Genomic DNA, 25682 nt, shown 5'->3' on the forward strand with positions numbered 1-25682 from the left:
TTACCACTAATGTTGCCTTGAACACACGGCCCCCATACAATCGCAGGTCACTGAGGAACTTGAGATAATGGACCTTGGCTTGTAGTGCAGAGAGCTGAGGAGAGAAAAGAAAACTCAGGTGTTAGTTAACACTACTGGGTATGACTCCATTTCAGCTGGAGACCAGCAGAAAACAAGGGTAAGACAGAAGGATGATTTTACTGCTGAAAAGTTGGGGTGTGACAAAGACTCTTCATTAGGAATAAAGTCGCTACATATTTGGCTTCCTGATGAAGGACTGAAACATGACATCAAGATTCAAATCTTACTTATTAGGGGGTCAATGTATGGGGCACTCATGGGTATAGATATGCTGTGCCAGGGCACTCAACAAGTGAGAACGAGACCATAAAATGTTCCACTGAACATCTGCTCACTGGGAGATTTCAAGAGGTGAGTGGTGCCTTCTACTTGCAATTACGGACAAAGATGAGGTGTCTAGATATATTCCCGTTGCACAAGAGACTCACCTGAATGTAGACTTATGGGAATCATTTTGAATACGCACCTGCAATCTAGGCAAAGCCTTTTAAACAGGCTCTTTATACTTCCCCTCTCAAGTTTCTTCCAGTCCTTGCAAATTTTCTGGGGAAATGAACTTTCTGAGATCCAATCATTGTGGAAATGTTTCAACTTGCTATGTAAGGCTGTTTTTTTAATTCAACTTGGAAAATCTGTTGAGTTTCACGAATGATTTATAAATGAAATTTTATCCAGATAAAAGTTATCTTTACAAGATTGAAAAATGTAGGTTCCCATATCACTAAAAAGAGTATTTGATTTTTTTTAAAAAAGGTCCATGTTTCATACGGAATGTGCCAGGGATGTTTATTAAGGTTGAAATTTTCCAACAAGGTGCAGACCACCATTAAGTAGCAATGAACATAAAATTCTGTTTTCAATTGCAGATGACTTGCCAACCTATTTGTTAACTATATCTAAACGTACTGCTCTTTATGTAATTTTTATTTAGCGCCATTCATCCATCCCTCTTCTTTAAAAAATGCAAAGCATTTGCAAATTGTTTTGAAAGCCAACTATTCACTCTTGGCTAGAAAAACAACCTTTGAAGACGGGCAGTGATGGATAAATGGATAGGTTGATTGATTTTATAGCAGTTATCTAAATTATGGAGTGGGCCAGGCTTGAAAAAAATCACAATTATAGAAATTAGCTTCCAGCAAATCAGAACTGAAGTTAAAAAGAACCTGACCCGCATCATCTTGCTATATCTCTATAAGCTGAATGCTCACTGTGATCAAAGACATCCTTCCCATGAAACTGGGAAGTGAGTCAAAGGTGGCTGATAGTGTGTTGAACCTGATTATACTTAAAAAAAAAAAATAAAAGCATCATGGGTGAGGAGGGGATAGAAATAAATGTGCCTTACCCAGTAAAAATGACTTAAAAAAATCAGATACTGAGACAAAATAATTCTCCACATAAAGTGATTTGCATTAGAGTCACACAGATTTCTCCAGCTAATAGCAATTAGAAAGTGTTCTTGGGTGTAAGACTGCTTCCGATTTTATAGATCCAGTATTTTAAGGCTCCTTCTCTTTCTGGTTCCTGGAGTCTCTTGTTTTTTATTACCTATAAACCATACCTCTCTTTTCTGAGCAACAGAATATTTTAAAATGTCCTTTGTATTTCTCCTACTTAATAAAAACAAAAACAAAAGCATAAAAACATTTAACACTAATGATGGTGACTGACAGCAATAATTTTGTCCTCCCTCCAAAGATAGGATTGAATCCAGCGTTTGTCAACAGGGGTGATTTTGTTCCCCAGAGCACATTTGGCATTGTCTGGAGACATTTTTGTTTGTCGTGATCACAGGACCGTGCTACCGGCATCTTGTGGATAGAGACCAGAGATGCTGCTAAGCATCCCACACTCCACAGGCTGTACCCTCTAACTCCCTAACAAAGAATGATCTGTTCCCAAATGTCAGTTATGTCACAGTTGACGATCCCTGGTTTAATTAATGTGGCCTCCGGCCTGCAAGGCCCCTTGCTGGTTGTGGTGCACTGAAGCTGGTCTGAGCAGTAAGAAATTGCGTGATTGAAACAGAATTATTTCACAGTTCCATCTTCTATTCACAGTGTCTCAGAGGCTATGCAAACTTTTCCTGCATGGGCACATGAACACACACCCCCCCCACTACAATACGGAGTTCATAACTTGTGAGAAATAAACAGGTTTCTATATGAATACTTATTTTTCATTAGTGTTAGAAACATGTTAATAGTTAGAAAAAAGTTACACAGTTTTACTGCTTCTGAAAATATGGTGCTAAGTATTTTATTCATGAGCTAATTTTAAACATTTTAAACAATGCGTTCATGCCTCTTTCTTTATAATTTTCTATTAAGATGCAAATGTGATACCTTTTTACCCGGTGGTACCAAGTTTTGATTTGCTTTGACAAGGTGTGAAAGCGCTTTCTTTATGTTCTTCTCTTTCATGCTTTGCAGCACAGCAGAGGGAAGAAAAGTCTCTAATCCCCATTCTTTTCTGCAATAAAGAACATATCTTTAATTTCACATTCTTGTGATGATTAGTTATCTAAGACAGAATGGGGCTCTGATGTTTGTTGGAACAAATGAACTCTTGGTAAGGCAGAGAATGGAGACAAGTCCCCAGTTAGGGAAATAATTTTTAATTTACACTCAGGACACACACTACTTGATCATTAATACGTATGTTTGCATTTTAAAAGAAACCTGTTCCTCACTCTCCAGAGACAATGCTAAGGAGGCATCTGGAACCAGTGGAAAGCCAATAGACATTTTGTCCAACCGACTTCTGGATCTCTTCAAAGTCATATATCTGCGTTTGTATCTCCAACACCAATTTCTCTCCATTCCTTTTTTGATTTCTCCAATCTCACTATCTGCTCACATTCTTTCTCTCTCCTCTTAGAAGAATGGATGTAACTCCTTCATGTCTCCAAACCATTCTTCCCTGTCCCTTCCGTCCTCCATGGCTATTTCTCTAGGCACACACAGTTCTCTTTTGTCCCAGCCAGTTCGTGTCTAACAACTCCTTCCATCAACATTCCGTGCTGCTAGTGTGGAACTGGGTATGATTCATGACCCTCAAGTGTGCCCGGTATTGATGTGGAGATGCAGGCATCATTCACGGGTGTGGATATACAACAAGACAACAAATGGGACTGTGTTAATATATTTTTACAAAGAGCCAATTTCCCCAGAAATGACTACAACCCCTTTCTAAGAAGGTCTCATATTTTGAATTCTAGGAAATCTATCCTGGAATAGAAATCCTGCCCTGGGTTATGTGTCTAACCAGTGTCTTCTAAATTATGTGAAGACCCCCAAGAGGATTCCAGTTACTTCTCATGCTCCGGGTCCTCTCCAAAAAGCGCAGGAAGACAACCTGCCCCTACCACTTGCCCATTCATATTCTTCGCTAGTTAAGATGGTATATTTCATGATCATTATGTTTTCTTCCTTTTCAACTTGTACTTACTGTCCTTTGCCATCATTTGGCACTAATTATGGGCTATCTTGTAATCCTACTTGTATCATTATTTTACATAATTACTTTTCACATTTTTTATACGTTGTCTTTACAATAGCCCGCAATGGCCAGGTTCCTCAATGGCCAGGAATATAATTCATACATATTACTATTTTCTGCTGTCCTAATGTGAGTGCTATCTAAAATGCTCAATGAATATTTGTTGGTCAAAGCAATTTATGAATGAGAACATTATTGTGGACGTTTCAAGATTCTTACTCAAGCCAGATATCTCTGAGTCAGTTTTGACCACACAATGATCAACCTAGTAAAATGTGAGTACAGAAAGTAGGAAAATAAATGCATTCTCATTGTCTGAAAATCATCGCAGGTTGTGCAGGCCACCTTTTCAAATGGCAGCCAGCTTCACCTGTCCCCAGGAACTTCAGAGAGTGGAAGAGGGCATGAACCTGTCCAGCTGAGCATGAGATCTCTTTGTGAGCTGAGTCTTTCTCAGGCTACAGTCATGCATATGTATGTGGGGGAGAGAGAAACCTCGTGGAACGAGGGAACTGAAGGCCCCAGGTTCTCAAATTACCCATGAGGATTTGTCCCTACACGTCAACAGGTGACTCAGAGTTGTGAGAACAGTGGTGTTAAAGTCAGCAAGTTAGAGATCCAATCCTCCCCAGCATAGACTCATGAATTTATTGAGAAAAGCCATTTTGGCCCCGGTGGGTCAAGCTAGCATTGTGGAATTTAGAAAGGCTTTCTAGGCAGCGCATGAAAAGCTTCTTTGGAAAGTGGGATTTTAACTAGTTTATATATCTTTTGGAGGTGAGATTGTAAGCAGGGAGGGGAGTCCAAGGCTGTAGCATTACATGTGTTTCCAAACACAGATGCCTCAATGCATCACACAAGCTGTAGCACAATGGAGAGTCCCACTGCCTAGGTTTGAATCCTGTATCTCCCCATTAATAGCCACTTGACTTGGGCAAGTTATTCTATGCCTCGTTTTGCTCATCTGTAAAATGAAGCTAAAATCCTACTCATCGCATAGGGATGTCGTGAAAATTAAATAAGTTAATGTGTGAAAAGAGCTGAGACCAAAGCTTGGCTTGGAATCAAGCCCCTTTAGGAATTGAAAAATTTATGCTTCGTTTTAAATATGTCCCTCATCTTAACAATGCTGTAAAAGTGAATTAGAAATGGATCTCTTCTACCAGAAATGAGCATGATAGTCATACATTTTGCCACTGGCGAATAAATGCTTTGCCACAAACAAGATCAATTTTGGACAAAGAACAAAAATACCCCCTGGGCTAAAGGAGGTGGCATGTATGTCTCCGAAATGGAGATGAGAGCCAACACTTACTCGATGTATTTGAGGGAGATTTTCTGCGTTTGCTTGGTGGTAACAGTTGCAATGTACATTTGTAACGCGGCCAGCCGCAGGGCTATATCATATTTCAGCTCCGGCCCAAATCGCTCCTGAACCACATCGTTACAACTCTGCGAAGAGACCAGCAGGGGGCACAGCTTGTCAAAGAATGGGCCGCAGCGTGTGGACTTAGAGAACAGGTGACATAGATTTCCCCAGAGTGTTTCAACCTTCACTTCCCAGGCACGGAGGCTAAATGTGGAAACATCTCCACCGCGCTGCTTGGAAACGAGTCAGTATTTAATTGCACGCACAAACATACAGACCACACAAAACATTTAGCATTCATCGACGAGCTGCTATTTAAATATTTAGCTTTTTGTAAAAACAATTAGGAATTTAGGTATGAAATTTCCAAACACAGGTGCCGCAGTTGAATGCATAAAGCACTGATAGCATAATGTGGCTTCTGGAGTCAGGCTGCTTGAATTGGAATCCCGGGCTTAAAACTTGTTTCTTCCACTTCATAAGGGGAGCAAACCTGGGGACCTTCTTAATTGTCTGTGTCTCAGTTTCCTCTTCTGTAAATTGGGGATAATACTCCTCCCTGTTCACTGTGTTGTGGTGACGATTAAATGAGTGAACCATGAAAAGCCCGTAGAATCCCAGCACCTTGAGAAGCTGAGGCAGGCGGATTGCTTGAGCCCGGGAGTTTAAAACCAGCCTGGGCCACATGGCAAAATCCGCTTTCTTCAAAAAATACAAAAATTAGCTGGGCATGGTGGTGTGTGCCTGTAGTCTCAGCTACTTGGGAGGCTTAAGCAGGAGGATCGCTTGAGCCCAAGAGTTTGAGGCTGCAGTGAGCCACTGCACTCCAGCCTTGGTGACAGAGCGAGACCTTGTCTAAAAAAAAAAAAAAGCCAAAACAAAACTCCAAAAGCTCCTAGAACTGTACTACTGTCACCGCCAACATCATTCCCCTCCTCCTTGTCATCAGCCACAACAGCTGCAGGGAAGCAGAATGAGCAGGGCGATTGAGCACAGCAGCCTGGGACTCGTACCCACCTGCTCTGGCGTTCTCGCTTTCCCAATGGCTACCTGTGTAGGTAATTTTAGACAATTCACTTTAACTCTTGCAGCCTCAGTTTACTCATCTGTACAATGGGGATTCCTACTAACTATCTCACTGGAGTGGCTGGAGGATTAGATGAGAAGCACATCAGGTGCTCTATCACAGCACATTGGCGCACTGGGTCGAGGGCAGCTATTCGGCTCCTCCATCGACTTCAATGGTAACTGCCCTGCTTTTTCACGTGTTTGACTTTCTGGGAGTCATTCCTCCTCTTTCAGCCTTAGTTTGCTCCTCTGTAGAATAAGGCCACCTATCTCACAGGGTTTGTTGTGGGGATCCAATTGAAGAGTGGCTGAGAGTGTGACACCGAGTGTGAAGTGCCGCATGGGCACAGAGGTTGGCTTTAGAGTAGTCCTCACTGACTCACTACTTAAGCACAAGGCAGCGAGCTAAGTGCTGCTGGAAAGCACTGCATTGCTTTGGCATATTCTACATGTGTGTCCACTTACTTTTGTCATGGGAAACTGGATTCCTGGCTTAGAAAATATGATATGTAGCTCCTTTCTTCCTTCTTTTCTTTATTCTTTGCCTTGCCCCAAGATTTTGTTGGAGGTCAGAAACAGTACTCCCAAATGAAAGCAAACGATTTTCTCTGACCTTCTCTTGCCCTCCTGTTTTTTATTTCCGTTCTATCTGGAGGCTAGGCACAGAAACTAGAATCCCTCTTCCCCAAGATGGGTCATAGCGACTAGAACCCCCTTTCCCCAAAGCCAGCCATAAAACCTAAATATCAGACTCAGATTTTCCCTCTGCCCTGTCTGTGTAAGAACTGGCTATAAAGAAATTATCTGACCAACGTGGTTTGACTGTAGGTCATAAGACCCCCATTCCAGAGTGTCCTGTCCCACACCCAGAAGGAAGGAACGCTGCTCAGAGAGGCCAAGAAGGATCTAGGCCTTGCTGGTTTTTTTCACTCTGTCAATTAGTGTTAGGTCAGACCCTTTTCGTCCAATCCTATTTCTATATAGCTGTCCATACTTTGTTGAACAGTAGCATAAAAATAAACAATTTTCCTTGTATCTTTGGGACTTCATTCTTAAGGCTCCCATGGATACACATTACATACATTTGTATGCCTTTTCTCTAATTAATTTGTCTTTTTCAACTTGATTTTTTGGTGAACCTTCAGTAGACCATTGCCCTCAAATGAAAAACTGTATCAAGATTTGTTTGCCTCCTTTCCAAGAGAAGTACATTTATAACCACTTCCTATATTGATTTTACTAAAATAGGAACACATATCCCTGGACGGTTTCTGCACACAGTATTTACACTGTGCACACTCACCCCTGCTGCACTGGTGCTGTTCCATGCCAACATGCTCTATATCCACGTGGCATGGGTGCATGTCTCAGCCCATCACTTCACTGCTAAGAGTAAAGTCACATTCTCTCCCCTGTTCATCCGTAATATGATTTTCCACCTTGGCTTCTCCTTAAAATCTTAAACCTATTTGGATTACATGGCACCTCTTGTCAGAAGTGGGTCTGTCCAGAGGCAGGAGATAGGGTGGTCTGATTAAAGGCAGCCTCTGAGCGCAATGACAGGCCGCCATTTTGTTTTGCTAGTCTTGGGTTTACTAGTTACTTCCGAGTGCTCAGGGTTGTCCAAGGTGTTGAGAGCCCAGATAGGGTCATTTTATAGAGTCCCATGAAGGGTGGGGGTGAGAAAACCATTGGCACAGTGAAGAATCAAGTTTTTGAGAAATAAATTTTATAAATCATTTTCTTTAACAACGGCTATGGCATGGTGGATTGAAAGAGGATTTGGGCATAGAATTTAGAGACAAAAGCTCCAGGTTTGATTCTAGGCTCTGCCAATTTCTAATAAAATGACCTTGAACATGACATTTCATCTCTTTTGAGCCTGTTTTCTTACTGGAAAAACGGGTTAAGTTTCAACAACTAACTTGAGAGTTCATAACGGACTCGCAAGGTTGCCATGATAGCTGTAAGTATGTTTCACGAAATGGAATATACTTCATAAAGATGAGCCATCACTATTACTTCTCCTAAGAGTTGTGGCTGGGACCATATTTCCCATCCCTACTTTACCTTGTATTTAACTAGACTTCTGGATGAATTTTTTGACAAGGTGATTAGTCACTTAATTACATTATATAATTAGTTCAGACTGATCCTGGAGAATAAGTGTGAAATTTGGATTATATTTAAGTATTTGAAACCAATCATGCTTTTATTACTCTTAACTATATTACTTAAAATACAGTTATGCAAGCAAATGGGCAGTATCTGTTTTGCTAAATAGAGGTCCCAAAAGGCTCCACTTGAGGCTTCCAAAATGTTCATTTATAACTAATTAGGACCCCACTAAGATAAATTGATTTTACCTTTGTAAAGTGATACATGTTGCTCCTGCTTACTCTTTTGTTCTCCAGGCTAGTTTTATTGCATCTTTTTAGTATCTTGAAATCAACATGGGCACACAGGCACCATTTGCAGATCTGTTGACTTAGACATATTATTTTAGACTTACAGTAGGCACACATTCTGTGATACAAGGCATTTCAAAGTAGAGGGTCTGAGGCAAGGACATTCTCATTTCCTGTTTCAGTGGAGGATGTGTGACAGTTGCTTTATTTTGGTCTTTATTGCCTACCATATATGTTTCTCCATTTCTCCCCCTCTGGCTACGCCTTGAAGAGGTGGCTAATTCACCGCCCATTCTACACCCAAAGCAAGAAAGCAGAAACATCCTCGATCTTTTTCTGCTAGTCCCTGGGCAAGATTTCCAGACACATTTTCCTGTTCTGAGGACAGTCTCACATATATAAAACATGTGTCTAATGAATAAGAAAGATCTCCCTAAACTGCATTAGATTTGTGCAAACACACCTTAAAACAGAACTGAGTTTAGCTGTACTCCTTGTCTACTTAAGAGGTCTCCTCCCCCCAAGACAAATGCAACAATATTGCTCTTTTATAAATGCAATGGACCCATGATGTTTAAATGGAAGCAGAGTAAAATAGTTTTAAAGCGCCATCCTGCTAATGGGGTGAGTATATAATTATACAGAACAACCACTGAATGCACTCGCTGTCTACAGCCACTACAGACCAGCACCTGTAACTATTTGCAACTAACAATGTAGCACATGATCTGAGCTGCAGTGGCAAAGCCCTGGTTTGGTTCCCAGCAGGGACATGGGAAGACACACTGACCGATCAGCTGAGAATCAGGCTCCGTTTTATGCAGTCACACCTGTTGGGGACCAGGGGATGTTGCTGACAAGTGAGGGATCCAGGTGATCAAAGCTTACCCCAAACATAGCAGCTTCATTGTTCGGGATGGAAAACATTTTAAAGCACACTACACATTTCTTTACTTGGTCAACAGGGTTCACTGAACAGGACTTGACTTTTTCCGATGATGTAGGCTTATCTCCATGAACATTATTTATCCCACTGAACTGAAAATACCACAGTCTTCCAAACCACTGAGGTGGGGAAGGTTTGACTGGCCTCATCCTGAGTGCCCCCATCTGCTAGAACATTCCTGTATGTTCTGCTTCTTTCTTGTCTGACTTAACCTGTGATCTTCAGGGCTTATTGCCACTTTAATTTATGTCACCATTCTTAACCTCTGATACCTATCTTGTCTAGTCTCTTTTCTATCTTTCACCTACGTTTTTTTCTACCCAGCTTTCGAAGATCACAAATGTTCTGAAATATACAAGAAAGTATTGAAAATAGTAAAGCAAACACCAGTGTTATCAACTACCTAGAGTTAACAAATGTTTCTTTTTATTATGTTTTTCTTACTTTTTTTGCGCGCGCTCTCTCTCTCTCTCTCTCTCTCTCTCTATATATATATATATATATATATATTTTTTTTTTTTTTTTTTTTTTTTTTTTTTTGAGATGGAGTCTCACTCTGTCACTGAGGCTGGAGTGCAGTGGTGTGATCTCGGCTCCCTGCAACCTCTGCCTCCTGGGTCCTTGCAATTCTCCTGCCTCAGCCTCCCGAGTAGCTGTGATTACGGGCGCATGCCACCATGCCCAGCTAATTTTTTGTATTTTAGTAGAGACGGGGTTTCACTGTGTTGCCCAGGCTGGTCTCGAACTCCTGAGCTCAGGCAATCCACCCGCCTCAGCCTCCCAAAGTGCTGGGATTACAGGCGTGAGCCACTGTGCCAGGCTGCTTTTTATATTTTATGTATAGCTCCAGCAATCTTTGCCTTATACAGGTATTTTCAAAGACAACATGTCTTTTTTTTTTTCTTCACTTTTGTTTTTTCTCTCTTTCTGGCAGTGGGGAGGGGAGGTTATGTTTAGGTTTACAACCTCTTCCAGTAGTTAGTTCCACTGCTAGATGTCTAAGCTGTCTAAGCATAGGTAAGTTGGTTCTTACTATTTAATGTGATTATATTGGAAATTTCAGTGAGAGTAATAGGAAGCCGTAATAGTAAAATATAGGAACACCTCCTAAATATCAAAGTGGATAAATTCCCTTTGGGACAAACTACACCAGACACTCATTCTTGGAAACTTTCTTTTTTGGGGATTTATAGCCCAGAATCAGATATCAGTCTGGAAAAGAATGTTCTCTTCAAGTTTTAACACCTTAAAGTTAACAATGCAGTATAATGAATATCACAATTTTTCAGAATAATCTAAGCATCAAATGAATGAATAAATAAGTAAATAAAGGAGAAGGGAAAACTCTACTCATACCAATTAATAAATGCAGAAGTGATAAGATTAGAAAAATCATGATTTTCAACCATCATTATAATAATGAATTCAGATAAGAATCATCAATTAGGGCCAGGCACGGTGGCTCACACCTGTAATCCCAGCACTTTGGGAGGTCGAGGTGGACAGATCACTTGAGGTCGGGAGTTTGAGACCAGCCTGACCAACATGGAGAAACCTTGTCTCTACTAAAAATACAAAATTAGCTGGGTGTGGTGGTGCATGCCTGTAATCCCAGCTACTTGGGAGGCTGAGGCAGGATAATTGCTTGAACCCAGGAGGCGGAGGTTGTGGTGAGCAGAGATCCCGCCATTGCACTCCAGCCTGGGCAACAAAAGCGAAACTGTCTCAAAAAAAAAAAAAAAAAAGAATCATCAATCAGTACTAAAACTTGTGGGTGACAGTTTGATCTAGTACAAGATAATAAAAGTTACAGGCCAGGCATGGTGGCTCACACCTGTAATCCCAGCACTTTGGGAGCCCAAGGCAGGCAGATCACGAGGTCAAGAGTTGGAGACAAGCCTGGCCAACATGGTGTAACCCTGTCTCTACTAAAAATACATAAATTAGCTGGGTGTGGTGGCAGGTGCCTGTAATTCCAGATACTCAGGAGGCTGAGGAGGAGAATCACCTGAACCCAGGAGGAGGCGGTTGCAGTGAGCCGAGATTGCGCCATTGCACTCCAGCCTGGGTAACAAGAGCAAGACTCCATCTCAAAAAAACAAAAAACAAAACAAAACAAAACAAAACAAAAAAACAGTTACAAAGTGACTCTCCACAAATTGCTTTTTAATTATATAAAGGAATAGTAGAAGCTTTTGAGTGAATTTGGAGAACATCACCTTAACCAAGAGTCGAAGTTCATTTTGCCATTGAAGGGATAAACTAACATCACGTACCTCTTGATGTGTTACACTGATAATACAAAGTCACGCATGTCGTTCTTCCCAAAATGTGTAACATCGATCTAATCATAAGAAAACATCAGAGAAACCCAAACTGAGAGCTTTCTATAAAATAGCTGACCAGTACTCCTCAAAACTATCAAGGTTGTGAAAGCAGAGAAAGGGCTGAGGAGTATTCCAGATTTAAGTAGACTAAAGAGACATGACAACTAAATGCAAAATGGGATCCTGCAGTGCATCTTGTTCTAGAAAAAATGTATATATAAACGACATTTTGAGGATAATAGGCATACTATGGATATAAACTGTAGATGAGATAATGGAAATGCATCAATGTTTACTTTTCTGATTTTGTTACTTGTATAATAATTGTATAAGAAAATGCCCTTGTTATTAGAAAATATACATTGAAGTATTTAGGAGTAAACCTGCATTATTTTGGTAATTGGTTTTCATATGGTTTAGAAAAAAATCATATACATTTGTGTGTGTATTTGTGTAGAGAGAGAGAGAACATGTGCATATAGCAAAGAGAAGGTAAATGTCATAAAATGCTAACAACTAGTGAATCTGGGTGAAGGCTATGGAAGACTCCTCCTGCAACGTTTTTGGAAGTATGAAATTATTTCAAAATCTAAGGTAAAAATAAAAAGAGCACCACAGAATTATTGTACGATTCACTGAGCTTGAGGTGGGGGACAAAAAAGAAAGATTTCAAATTAAAGAATTGAGGGCAAAGCCCCAAAGTTAGTTTATGCCACAAAGTTGATATAGAACACGCAAAATTTTAACATACCTGAACATAGAGATATTCGAAAGCAACTGGATCTCTCCTTAAAAGGTCAATTGGATCTTTTGGGACGAAGCTAATTCGGAAAAGGCATCTCATCTTATGGGAGCTGGGCCTCTGTGTCACCTGGAAGAATAGACCAACCACATAAGAACCCTCCAGTGCTGACTGAGAAATGGCTGAGGGACTCTGAAGCAGTCAACTTTCTTCGGACACTCAGGAAAGAATCAGTGGATATTCTTTTAGTATTTATCACAGATACTCGTTCCCTGAAAACTGCACATAACTTTGCCAGTTAGATTGGGTTCCCCAGAAGCAGACCCTGAGATGAGGGTTTGTGTGCAAGGGACTTATTAAGAAAATGCTCCCAGGAGAGGCTAGTAACGGAGTAGGGGAAGCAGGTCACAAAAGAAGAGGAAGCTAAGCAAGGGTGCCTTCTCAGGGAAGCCCAGCAGAGAGTAGCTATACCCCGATCCTGCAGGGGACCCTGGAGTGGCAGCTATACCACGGAGCTGCCAAGACCTGAGCCAAAGGATCACTGATGAGTCATTCATTTAGAGCTGTCCCAGGGAATATGAGTTTCCCAGTTTGGACATGATGGGCTCCAGTAGTCTGAGGACAGTCCTTGGAAGATCTGCAGATGCGGGCTGTTAGTGATAGCACCCCAAATCTATGTTGGGGAGCACAAAAAGAGGATCCAAAGGGACAGTAGAGAGACTGTCCAGTACAGTTTCTTATTGCATAACATTGCTGTGTTTTTTCCAAATTAGACTCCAGACTGACTATTGCAATGAAAATATGATAGTGTCAACCTTGGATGACATCACATTGGAAAGTAGGAAGACAGAAGTTTTGGCCCATGCAGTACATCAGATTCTACAAGTTTCCAAACGACTCCAAACTTCTGATACCATGATGATATTGTTCCACTTGTTCAAAGCAGCTTAAAATAGACCACAGGTTCTTAAGGGTTAAAGACCATGGCTCATTTCAGTTTGTTTTCCTTTTATACAGTATAATATGGTAACATACTAGAAGTTCATTTCTTAATTCCTTTTGCAACAAAAGGAAATCAATTAGTAAATAATAGGTGTTCAATAAACACTTGAATGAATGGAAGACATTGGACTCTAAGAAAGAAGGCAAGAGCTCATCGATTTCCCTTCAACGCATCAACAAAACAAAACGAAAACCATGCAGCATGAACTAGCACAGTTGTGTGTAACTACTCTTATGCAGGGGACAAATCTGGCAATATAAAAATGTTTGTGAGCTGCAATTGAAAAATTTAAAATAAAATAGCTTTGAGTCCCATGGTGTGTGTATGCATGCACATGTATGTTTTTACAGTTTGCTAACTTTGTTGAACAGAAGAATTCCAATGGAAAAAGACATCCTACTTTTACATATACGAGCATCCTGAGTAGTCACACCAGCTTTCTGGCTGTGGGCAGGCCTGCAAAGCTGAGTGGACTCATGAGACCCGAGGGCTATGAGCTGCTCATCACTGGCTGATGGTAAAGCAAACCAGGAATAAAGAAATAGGGGACTCTAAAAGGCCACTAGTGCTGGTCAGCCCTGCTGTTGTGTTTCACGGTGACTTCATGGGCTATTTTGCCAGAACGCTTGCTCTGGTGTGTTAGAAAGTCAGGAATCACCATATCTCTGACTCCTTTAATTACTGGTTAAAACTTTTCTTTCTTGAATTTTCCATAAGCCATCTTGAGTTTACTTTTAGTATCAGAAGGTTACACTAGTTTTGGAAAATGTATCAACGTAATGCAAAAAGTGGCTTCAAGTCATTAGAAATGGCAGTCCATAAGAATAACACTCTCTAAGACAAACAGAAACGATTTCTTGGAAACTTTGAGTAGTATATAAATAATATTTTATAGCAGAAGTTTAATATCAAACCACCAGAAATTCAGGTAGAGTTACTTAAAAGTTCCATTGGGGGGTTTTCATAGAAATTAAATGTTTTAAAATGATTTTGTTATTGGAAAAATTATAATTTCTTACTCTCTGCTTTTATCATGCCTATAAATATTTTAGCAATCGATTTTTTCATATTGATTTCAAAGGCATATAGCTGGTTTCTTTCAGGATATTTAAATCCATTTTCCTTTCTAGAGATAATACTTGATTTTTAGCACTTCGCTTTTAGTTCTGATTCTATAATGAAAAATAAAGTTAAAGAAAGAATGACTGTTAGAAGTTTCTTTTGTTTCCTTCCAACATTTAAAAAAAATGCAGTAATTGGAATGAGAAGTTTTGTTTACTTAGCATCAGAAGAGACTTTTAAAGAATCTTTGTCCAACTAAATCAGCATGAAGCTTTCCTATAAAGGCTATGTAGTAGACAAAAGTTTAGAGAGAAAGTAAATCCAGAAAGATCAAAACGTTGTGGGGGGTTTCATTAGACTTGTAGCAACTGACTGTCTGCCCGTATCCCCTTGGCATTTATTGCTATAAGCTGATGAGTATTTGCGGCAAACACCTGTGACCATTGAACAACACAAGGCAAGTCCAAATAACAAGAGAGCAGCCCACCATCAATAACAGAGCGCTGGTAGGCACGTGCCACAGCTCCCTCACCCCTCGGTGGGATACCTCTTAGGTTGTCCTACATCGTCTCCCAATGCTCTCCAGTGGACTGAGTTCCAGTTGCCCACAGTGGAAACTGGCTTGATAATACATTCTTTTTTTTTTTTTTTGAGACAAGGTCTTACTCTGTCACCCAAGCTGGAATGCAGTGGTGTGATCTTTGCTCACTGCAACCTCCACCTCCCGGGTTCAAGCAATTCTCCTGCCTCAGCCTCCCTAGTACCTGGGATTACAGGCCCCTGCCACTGCACCTGGCTAAGTTTTGTATTTTTAGTAGAGTTTCACCATGTCGGTCAGGCTGCTCTTGAACTCCTGACCTCAGGTGGTTCGCCTGCCTCGGCCTCCCAAAGTGCTGGGATTACAGGCTGGAGCCACTGCACCTGGCCAATAACACATTCTTTATTGGTTTCTCAATTTTTCTCATCTCTCTTTCCAATTCCTCTGCTGGTATTTCCAGAGATCTCTTCTCAAATAAACTACATGCATTCAAATCCTTAAGTTCTGCTTCCAGGGAAACTCAGATCCAGACACTGACCTTTCACATGAGAGATCCTGTATATCAGGGGTTGTGCCCCTGTAACGAAGCATAAAATAAGTCATTTATTTATTTTCAGGAGTGTTTGGCACAGGTTAAAATAATAACCATTAGAAGTGATTTAAAATATCAATAGGCAGATTCAGACTCAATAGAGGCCAGGCATGGTGGCTCATTCCTGTAATCCCAGCACTTTGCAAGGCTAAAGTGGGAGGATCGTTTGAGCCCAGGAGTTCAAGCCTGCAGTGAGATATGATTATGCCACTGCACTCCAGTCTTGGGCAACAGACTGAGACTCTGTCTCAAAAAACCAAAAACCAAAAAAAAAAAAAAAAAAATTGATGGAACTAATAAGCCAAGTTTAGGTAGAAGAATATAAATCAACACAGATGGCAACTTTCAAATTAATCTATTACAAAAAGTTGGACCGAATCAAGAGAATTGGGGATATCTGTAGGACCACCCGATGTATGGGATACCAGCTTTTATATACAACAACCAAGAAGCACTTCAGTGTGACAACACTTTTTGCCACTCCATCCATTGGCAGCATCTGATGCTTCTCCTCCTGGTGTCCCCTCCTACCCCTCTCCCTAAAGTTCTGTCATCACTGATCTCTCCCATGGAAGAGGAATTTGTTGAAATCTCTTATACATTCAACAAAGACTCTGCTTGTGTCAGAAGAAAAGTCAGGGTGCTGTGCTGAATTCAGCAGCCAAGCAGGCTGCTTGTCTCCCCAGGGAACAGATGGGGGTGGTATCTTGGTAATCAGGAACTGGGACACATTGGTAGAGCACATATTTATAGCGGGCAGGACTGGGGCAGAGATTTCAGGCTTCCAAAAATAGTCTTAAGTATGCACCCAGAATTTCAAACCACTAAATATGATTTTGGATTAATTTAAGTAATCTCAGAAACCATTTTTTTTAATAGTTTCAAGAGACTGTTGACCAAAACAGGTGAAGAGGTCACTGTAATCACATAAAATAGAATTTTACAGATCTATATTCTCAATGTGTGGCTGGTGAGACTTTGAATAACAAATCTGGTTGTGAGACTGACAGTCTGCAAAAGATTGGCAGAAAGGGAACACGACCTTGAGGTGTAAAACGCATTAAGACTGACAGTACTTCCTTTACAGAGGATACCCAGGGATATAATTAGTACGTTTACAGATTAGAGTCGGGGAGAAATCTTAGACTGGGCAACCTCTGCTCTAACCATCAGTCTCATCACTTGAGGGTGAAATTTCACAGACCTGAGTTAGAGTCTCCTGTTCATGAAGCAAGAGTAGCTTCGTTCCAGCCCCTTCTGTCCTCTGCTCCAGCATGAGAGAGAAGTGTTCAATGCCTTTGATGGAGAGCTTCTCTTGAAGGGTTAAGATGACATCCTTACAGAGGAAACATGAACACGATGAGACCAAAATCAAGACCGCCATCTTGTGGAGTCTATCATGACTGAAAAGTATTACACATGTAGGCTTCTAATCTTGAAATTTTGTACCTTTGGTTGATTCTGAAATTTAACGCTCCAAAGATCCGAAAAGATACAGAAATGAGGCCTTGCTTCTCTTGCCCTTTTCCTGGCCTCCTCAATCATTCAAAATCTTTATGGAGTTCAAAATAGAGTTAACAAGGTAAATAGCTGGAGGAGGAGGTTAATATCATATAAGCGCTTGATATAGAAAGATCATCAATAGATTGCGGAGTGTAGCCAGTTCCATTCTCCTTTCTACTAAATGGGGTAGCAATTAAACCAGTTCTGAAAGTGGTCTGCCCTGAGGACTGGAAAACATGGCCTGCATGCCAAACCTTGCTCACCATCAGCTTTTGTAAATAAAGTTTTATTGGGACATGGTCATGCCTATTTGCTTATCTAAAATCTATGGCTGCTCTTGTGTGTTGCATCAGCAGAGTTGAGTAGTTGCAACAGAGACTGTGAAGACTGAAATATCTGCTTGCTGACCCTGGCTTACCTTTCTGAAAGAGCAGTGTAGTGGTTGTAAGGAATGGGGGCTAAGGAAACAGTCTGGCTTCTAATCCCAGCTCTACTACTTATTAGCTGTGCAGCTTTGGGCAAGTTATTTAGTCGCTAAGTATCTTAGTTTCCCTTTGTGTAAACTGCGGATAATAATAATGCTTATCTCAGGACGAATATAAGGATTAAATGAGTTTACACATACAAAGCATTTATTATAACATTGTTTGGCACAGAGTGAGGGCACCATAATAATATACATGTATTTATTTTACATATCTGGGGAAGTTGGAAGGAGCAAGCTTTGTCAGCAATCTTTTATAGGATTAAGCATTTATGATCAGAAAGGTGTTCCATATACAAACACACACATTTACTACAATGTAAATCTAATCTCTTCAACCTACACTTTTTTTCATGTACTTGAAAACTAGTAAATGATCCCTCGAGGATAATTTAGACTCAGATGCTGAAAGACCTATAGGGAAGTTTTGCCCCATTGCAACATTTGGAAATTTCTGGAGACATTTTTGGTTGTCACAGTAGTGTTGCGGTACTACTGCCATGGAGTGTGTAGAGGTCAGAAGTGCTGCTCAACATCTTGCAATGCAGAGACAGATCCACAGTGAAGAATGATCTGGCCCAATATCTCAATAGTGCCAAGACAGAGAAAGCCTGACATACTTAGTGTTCTTTTACTGACTTTTCTGACGTTTTGATCCTTCTGTGTGGTCCTTTTTCAGTTTCTTCAGGCCCCATTAAGTCAAAGATCCCCACATACCCCCAGTCCTGAAAAAAATCATTCAACAGAAATGTTGAATTTCAAAAAAGATTTCTCTGCTTTATAATTTTCTCTTAAAGCCCAGGAAAGAGGAAACAAAACCAGCCTTTGTGTGGCAACACATACTTTAGAAAGCATTTTCCTGAATCACCTGGGAGGACACTGGAAAATCAATAGCAATAGTTTTCTCCTATTGTAATTCTGCAGCAAGAATTTTGGCAATTTTCATTACACAGTGTCATATTCCTTTCATAACTACACTATTTGTATTTTATACCTACCAGCCAGTGTCTACTGTAATAATGAGGCTGTTAGGTACAAGATAAGATAACTTGAATTTGATGTGAACTCTTTGCATTGCTTCCTGTCTTCTCCTTGTCACCTGCAATCCTCAGGGAAATCAAACTTAGTCTTGTATACATTCTGTAATAAAGAGGCTGGAGGGAATTAACAACAGGTCTTTCTTAAATGTAGATTTATTTCTGTTAAGAAATGCATTCAAGTCTTTACCTAGGTCATCAGGTGGGGTAGGGAGTCCAATGGCAGGGAGGTGACCAGTTGGCAACACACAACAAGGCCATGGTGTCAGAGAGAGTTGTAATAATGTAGCTCTGTAGGTTATTTCAGAGGTCTGCCAACTATCACCTGTGGGTTACATCTGGCCATGACCATTTGCTCACATATTGACTGTGAAGTAACAGATTAATCTTGCCTAAAGTAAAATTTAGTCTTTTGATCCCACTCTTAGGAAGTAACCTCTAAGCCCTTGGACTGTCCTGTCTGATAGGAGTGTTTTTGTTTACTAGGTGGCCTTGGGCCATACCCGATAGTCTATGCTAACAATTGATTTATGGTGAGAACATTGGGCCATATGGTATCAGCTCTAACTCTGGAGAGACTGGATACTAAGGTCAACCATGCAGGTGAGCAGCTGTGTCTATGTGGCAACCCCCCAATAAAAACTCTGGATGCTGAGGCTTGGGTGAACTTCCCTGGTTGGCAGTACTTCATGCATATTGTCATGCATCATTTCTGGGCGAATTAAGCACTATCTGTATGAATCCACTGGGAGAGGACATCTGGAAGCTTTCCACTCAATCTCTCCTATCCCCTGACTATGAGCCTTTCCCATTGCTAATTCTATTCCGTATTCTTTTACTGTAATTGTGAGTATAACCAATTACTGAGTTCTGTGAGTCCTTTAAGTGAATTATCAAAACTCAGCATTGTCTTAAGGACTTGCCAAACCCACCTGTTCATGGCTGCTTTGCTGATACAATGACAGAGTTCAGCAGTTGAAACAGATATCAAATGGCCCACTAAGCCTAAAATATTTACTATCTAGCCCTTTCCAGAAAAAGTTTGCCTGCCCCTGGGTTAGTTGATCAATAATTACATTAAAATCCCACCACAAATTGACAATGAATAGGAAAAAAGGGAAGAAGATCTTCCCAGTCATTGCCATTTAAAATTAGAAGTCTTATAGGTAGGAAGTTAATATTTCATCTGGAATGATTTAAGGATGATTTTGTGCTCCAACATCAATCTAATATTTTCCACTGCATGACCTAATAAGCCACTATATACTTATAGCAATTCAAAACAAGCTCCTTGCTGGTATCATGACAATAAGAATACACAGTGAGTGGGTCTTTGCAGAAATGCTTCTACATGTGAGGTCTATGCTGACTAGTTAAAAACACACACAAGAATTAGAGGTTGGCTATGGATAGATATTTTTAAACAGAGTTGATATTCTCTTGATAGATTATTGTACAGATCATCACTAGGTACTCTTTTACCTTCATAAAATCTTTTTTACTGTGCCATTTGAAGAAAGCCTATTTTAGGCTGATGAAGCATTAGGGAGCAATCAATTTCTGAACACACTGTTGTCCAATTAAAGGAAGAGACTCTGCACTTTTCTTTTCCAGGAAGAAAGCGTGTGGGGAAAAATCCCGTATGTTTTGCTATAATACCTATTATGTAAAACTCACCTGTGACTCTGAAATAATAGGATTGCTTTGGGAGTCTTCCTTGCTAGCCCTTCTTCTAAGAAGCAGGCCTCATTTCTGCCTCTTTATGCATCATTACCATGAAATTGGTTACAGAAATTCAAAGCAAATGTTACCTTTACATTATTCTACCCTTGTTTTTTACTGGACACCAAAGGAGCAGATATTCAATTAATAGCTAACATCTTAATCTTCTGAGCAGCTGAAATTGCTGAGAAATCATGCTGGCTTTGGGCAGGGTGCCAAGGGTTCTTGGTGATAGTCACACTATTTTAATTAATCTGCAGTTGCATTAAAATGACTAGCTCTAGTGTTTCTTCACTGACAGCGCATTATATTGTTTTGCAGCACCGAGAGAGAGAAAAGAGCAGAACCTTCTTAGTTTAAGCTTTTGGTTTTTGTTTGGTTTTAAGTATTGACAGACTACATTGTACGGAGGAAATCAACAAAATTGCAGAAATAAAGGGATAGTTCTGAAGGAAGATGCTGCTACAAATGGCTCACAGTATCCTGCATGTACCTGAAAGAGTCCAGGGACAGAGTTTAGCTGCTCATCTTACCTTAATGGAAGTGCTGCAGTCAAAGCGAAATGATTTGGTCTGCCCATTTTCCAGATAGACTTTCAAAACATTTGGCATAAAAAGAAGCGAGTTGTCCTTAACAGTTTCCTGTTTAACAAAATAAGTGGCGGGGGGGGGGGCGTAAGTCGATCAAATTAGAACTATTCTCTTTGCAGTAGCAGCACAGCACATCTATACTTTATTCGAAGCATGGCATTAAAAAACAAACTCTCTAAGGCCAACCAAGGCATTCCTTTGGTGACATGTGAGTTCAGTTGCTCATAGCAAAATACATTTGCTCATCAGAAAGTCAATCAGATGAGTTTTTTTTTTTTTTAGCTCAAGATCACCACTGGCAAACACGATTATAGACGTGATTCTTCCGTAATTAGGCTTTGACATTTGGAACTACAAGCCCAGACCTAAGCAGGGCAGGACGCCTTCAACAGAACCAAGACCAGCAATGACGCTGTTTGATAGGGTACTGTTGGTGCCTGGCAGTATCATGATGGTGAGTCACGAGCATCAATACACTTCAAGTATAAAGTTATTTTGTGAAACTATTTTCACCCAGTTAGGGATGCTTCTTAAACTCCAAGGGAAAATAGAAGGAATGGCTTATTGTGTTAAGAGAGTAAAACATTGTCTATAACAAACAAGATCATAATCTAGAAATAACTCAAAAAAAGAGGCCAGCTAGAAACATGACAAAAAGGAAACAACAGAAATGGTATTCCTTTGGAAGTAGTGAGAGGTGAGAGAGAAGAAAGAGGGAGGAAGAAGGCACACTGAATGAGTCCTATAAATCCCAGGAGTGAGCTGAGTTATTCACACATAGTTGGTCATAAAGTCCCAGGAGTTGAGGAGAACTCAGCAGTCATGAGTGCACACATCCCTCGTTTTGCACATGAGGGAACTGAAGGCAAGATGTACAGGCATTTGCTAGTGTCAGAGAGAATTCAGTCCCTAAGTACTTCCATAATGGGCCTCCTGCCTTTCACTTCCAGTTTCTTTCCCTGAACTTCCTCCCTCTCCTTTCTGCTCCTGTGGACCTCCTGCAAAGTCCTGCTCCTAATTCACTGAATAAGTCTGAATCCCAGTCCAGAAGAAATGGCACTCAGTGACTCAGAAGAGCAAGGGTAAACTGGAAATAAAGACAGTCACGAAGTCTGAGGAGCACACATGTGACTGAACATCGCTGCCATCCACCTCAGAGCTGTCCTCACACATCAGCTGCCTTGCAGGAGTCCTGCTATATCCACGGATGAACTGACACTGCTCTAGCAGCTTCTAGAATCATATTCTTTCTAAAGATGCATAAACTACCTGGTTGCCCAATTACATGCTTGAAAGCTCTGGGCAGAAAAGGTAAGTTTCAGATGACTTTCTGCTATATATTGATTCCTCTGTACCTTCCATCCTTCAGCTGGGACAGTCTTGTTGCAAATTAATAATGTACAGTGACCGTGCATCCAGAGTGACATGACCCATTGAGGGGCACAGAACAGGCCATGTTCACAGGGCAGCACAGCCACAGCTTCCAGCCTTTCCCACGAGCATCACAATAGCTGGACCCCAAGTAGAGCAACCCTAGGTCAGTAAGTTTTGATTCAAAGACACTTGGAGTGTGAGTGCCTTGCCCAGGATGTACAGGCCTACATCTGCAGATTCAGATCCAGAACCAACCTCGGAGAAGAGTTGGTGACTAATAATGAACATATCGTAGGTGAGATTTTATCTTTGTGGATTTCCTTAAACAATATCAACAGATCACCAATGCTTTGGCATTTCAAAGGTCCAAAAATTATTAGTGCCTTGGATAATAATTTTATAAAAACTAAAAACATTTCAGTATATTTTTAGGAGAAAAAGTTGAAAAGAAAACATCCTGTTGATAAATGCATTATTCATTTTGAAGATCATTTAAGTGCCTAAGTAATCAGGATTTCTATCAGGACCTATTTATGGAGATGTGGGCAGTATTTCTTTAGTTCTGGTTGCAGACACAAAATCTTTCCATCATTTTAACTTCTTCGACTGATTAGTTGAAACATTAGGCTTTTCTAGCGAAGTAAAAGGGGAAACAAAATACCTTTCTCAAAAATACATAAAGCACTGTCATATGGAAGAATGCTTAGTTAGCGGAATGGGAAGAAATAGGTGGAAGTTTCAAAGACACACATTTTACTAGTCTGAATGAGGCAGTGTCAGTGATCCCAAATCATACGAACTCCTCTGCAAAGTAGTGACGTCTCTGACACTGGAAGGATTCTATGAAATCCTGGACTACCACATATTCTGACCATGCTAGAGGAGATTCAGGCCGAACCTGATGATCTCTCAAGGCTTTTACAACCTTGAGATTTGACACCTCTGTAAAAACAACAACCAATTTCAGATCCATCATCCCAGTGGGACTACTGACTTTGAGGGCAAAGCTTCCGCCTCCTTGACTCTCCCTGAGTCACAGAGCAGGCGGCTGTAAACTCACCGACACTTGGCCGTTGATGATGACCTCCTCAGAGAAGCGTACTTTGACTGGATTGGACTTTAATCTTGCCTTTTTTGCAGCACTAATAAATGCTGATTTGGGAGACTAGAAGAAAAGAAAACATTTTATCTGATTACTGGTAACATAATGCAAACCTTGTAACAGTTGTTTTTCATCTTTATCCTCCCAGGTATGCAAAATTTTGCTAAAAAATAAAATGCTTGGTACATGCCCGATTCAAGGACAAAATGCATATTATAGATGCAGTCAAAACTCTGTCAGGCCTATAAGTTAGTAAGTTTGATTTAATCACCAGATCAGAACTACCACCACCATGTTCCATGTTTTAACTGAGCACATTTCCAGGGATCTTTTAAAACAATGGCTGCAAAAGCACACAACTCTTCTTCCAATACAGAGCTTTGAGCACAGCGTGCAAGGTGAGGTGCTATCAAATCTAATGTTGGGTTTATGATGAGTTGATCATTAATCATCTATTTTAATGAGGTGGAGAAGAGTCACTGATAGTCCTAAAATGATTCATAATCCCACTGTAATTCACATTAAGGACATATAGGTATGTGAGCAGACAAATACACACATGCATGTGCGCGCGCGCGCACACACACACACACAGTCTCTCTCTCTGTCTCTGAAGCCCTCATGCTTTATGTGAGTTTTAGCCTCTTCTTGGTAACCTGTCATCCTGTGATCTTATTGGGCAGGGTAGAGACGAGACCTTTCCTAACAATTGAAAGTTGACTTCATATTCTTCCTCATCTTATGTGCTCTTTGTGCTTTATGATCCTCTCCCTTCTTTTATTGGAAAGAGGGGCCATGTGGCACAATTCTTCCTCAGAAATTGGAAGTACAATGGGAGAACCTGCTTAGAAGGTGATACTGGGGCACCCCTTGCAGAATGATCTTGGCAAAGTCACTTTATCTGAGAATCATCATTGCTACATAATTTTCAGGAAGCCTAAAGGGAAGGGAACTCACATCTAGTAGATTTTTTACTATGTTGCAGGCGTCATTTGTTTACTTTTAAAAAGAACTACATTCTCTATGAAACCTAATACAGAGGTAAATAGTTTGAATCGTAGGATTGTTATTTTATAAACCAAAATGGTCAAATTGGCAATGGCCTATGGTTCAAACTCAAGTTTTCCATACTATATAGTCTTAAGACATTGAGACTGTTGCATAAAGAATTCCAGTAACTGACTCTAGAAACAACACAGAGGCTTAACCCTCTATTTATTGTACCAATCTAGAGGCACCAAAGCCAACCAGGGTGACCCATACTTTGATTTTCAAGCAAAATGAATTTTAAAAAGGACTCTCATCCTTGTCGAATACAAATATCAAAGATCAAATTAAATTGATCAAAGATCAATTAAATTTTAAAAGCAACATGATGAAATAGATAAATCAAATGTAGTCCATCTGTACAATGAAATATTATTCAACCATAAAAAGGAATGAAGTTCTGACACATGCTACAACATGGATGAACCTGGAAAATATTATGCTAAGTGAAAGACAGCAGACACAAAACGCCACATATTGTATGATTCCATTACATGAAATGTCCAGAATAGGCAACTCTATAGGGACAGAAAGTGGATGAGTAGTTTCCAGGGCCTGGGGGCGGGGAGAATGAGGGAATGAGGAGTGATGCTTAATGAATACCGGGTTTCTTTTAAGGGTGATGAAAAAATTGTGGAACTAGGGAGTGGCAATGGTTGTACAACATTTTGAATGTACTCAATGCCACTAAATTGTACACTTTAAAATGGTTAAATGGTACATTTTATGTTATGTATATATTACTATAATAAAAAAGCTGTTGAAAAAAGTATGATAAAAGGTGTGTGTGTGGGGTGTGTGTGTGGGGGGTGTGTGTGTGTGTGTATGTGTGTGTGTTTCTGGATGGAGTTTTTGCTTTAATACCAAGAGAATCCTATTATTTCTAAAGTTCCCTTCCACACTTATCCCATCCTTGCTATGAGTAGTGTCTTTGAAGACGGCATAGATGGATAATTTGCCCACCAGAGCTTGAATTAATCCATTTATGCAAGATGTTTTAAGAGAATGGCTGCTCTCTTTAAAAAAAACAAAAAGACAACAAACAAATGAAAGCAAGAAATCAAAAGGATAGCTTTAAACATGCTCAACGTGACTTGTAAAAGTCCTGCTGCAGAGCTGAAGTGATGTGACAGGGTGTTCTCATCAGTATCTTCGTAATTATAGGCCAACTTTAGTAATAATT

General features: G+C 40.3%; 1 protein-coding gene across 12 annotated transcripts in view; it reads right to left on the bottom strand.

Annotated features, from left to right (window-relative positions):
- FRMPD4 (FERM and PDZ domain containing 4) overlaps positions 1–25682 on the bottom strand; it is a 900683-nt gene that overhangs the window by 25654 nt on the left and 849347 nt on the right. For all 12 annotated transcript variants that reach the window (XM_012435175.2, XM_021674826.2, XM_064364515.1 and 9 more), the window contains 7 exons: positions 23411–23515; positions 20920–21027; positions 16845–16976; positions 12455–12574; positions 4901–5037; positions 2430–2556; positions 5–94 (listed from right to left, as the gene is read on the bottom strand). In XM_012435175.2, the coding sequence (XP_012290598.1) occupies positions 5–94; positions 2430–2556; positions 4901–5037; positions 12455–12574; positions 16845–16976; positions 20920–21027; positions 23411–23515 (819 nt within the window). The remainder of the gene's footprint in view (positions 1–4; positions 95–2429; positions 2557–4900; positions 5038–12454; positions 12575–16844; positions 16977–20919; positions 21028–23410; positions 23516–25682) is intronic.

This window comes from Aotus nancymaae, unplaced genomic scaffold (assembly GCF_030222135.1).
Source record: "Aotus nancymaae isolate 86718 unplaced genomic scaffold, 86718_ANA_hifiasm-v0.15.2.pri h1tg000058l, whole genome shotgun sequence".
NCBI classification, from domain to species: domain Eukaryota; kingdom Metazoa; phylum Chordata; class Mammalia; order Primates; family Aotidae; genus Aotus; species Aotus nancymaae.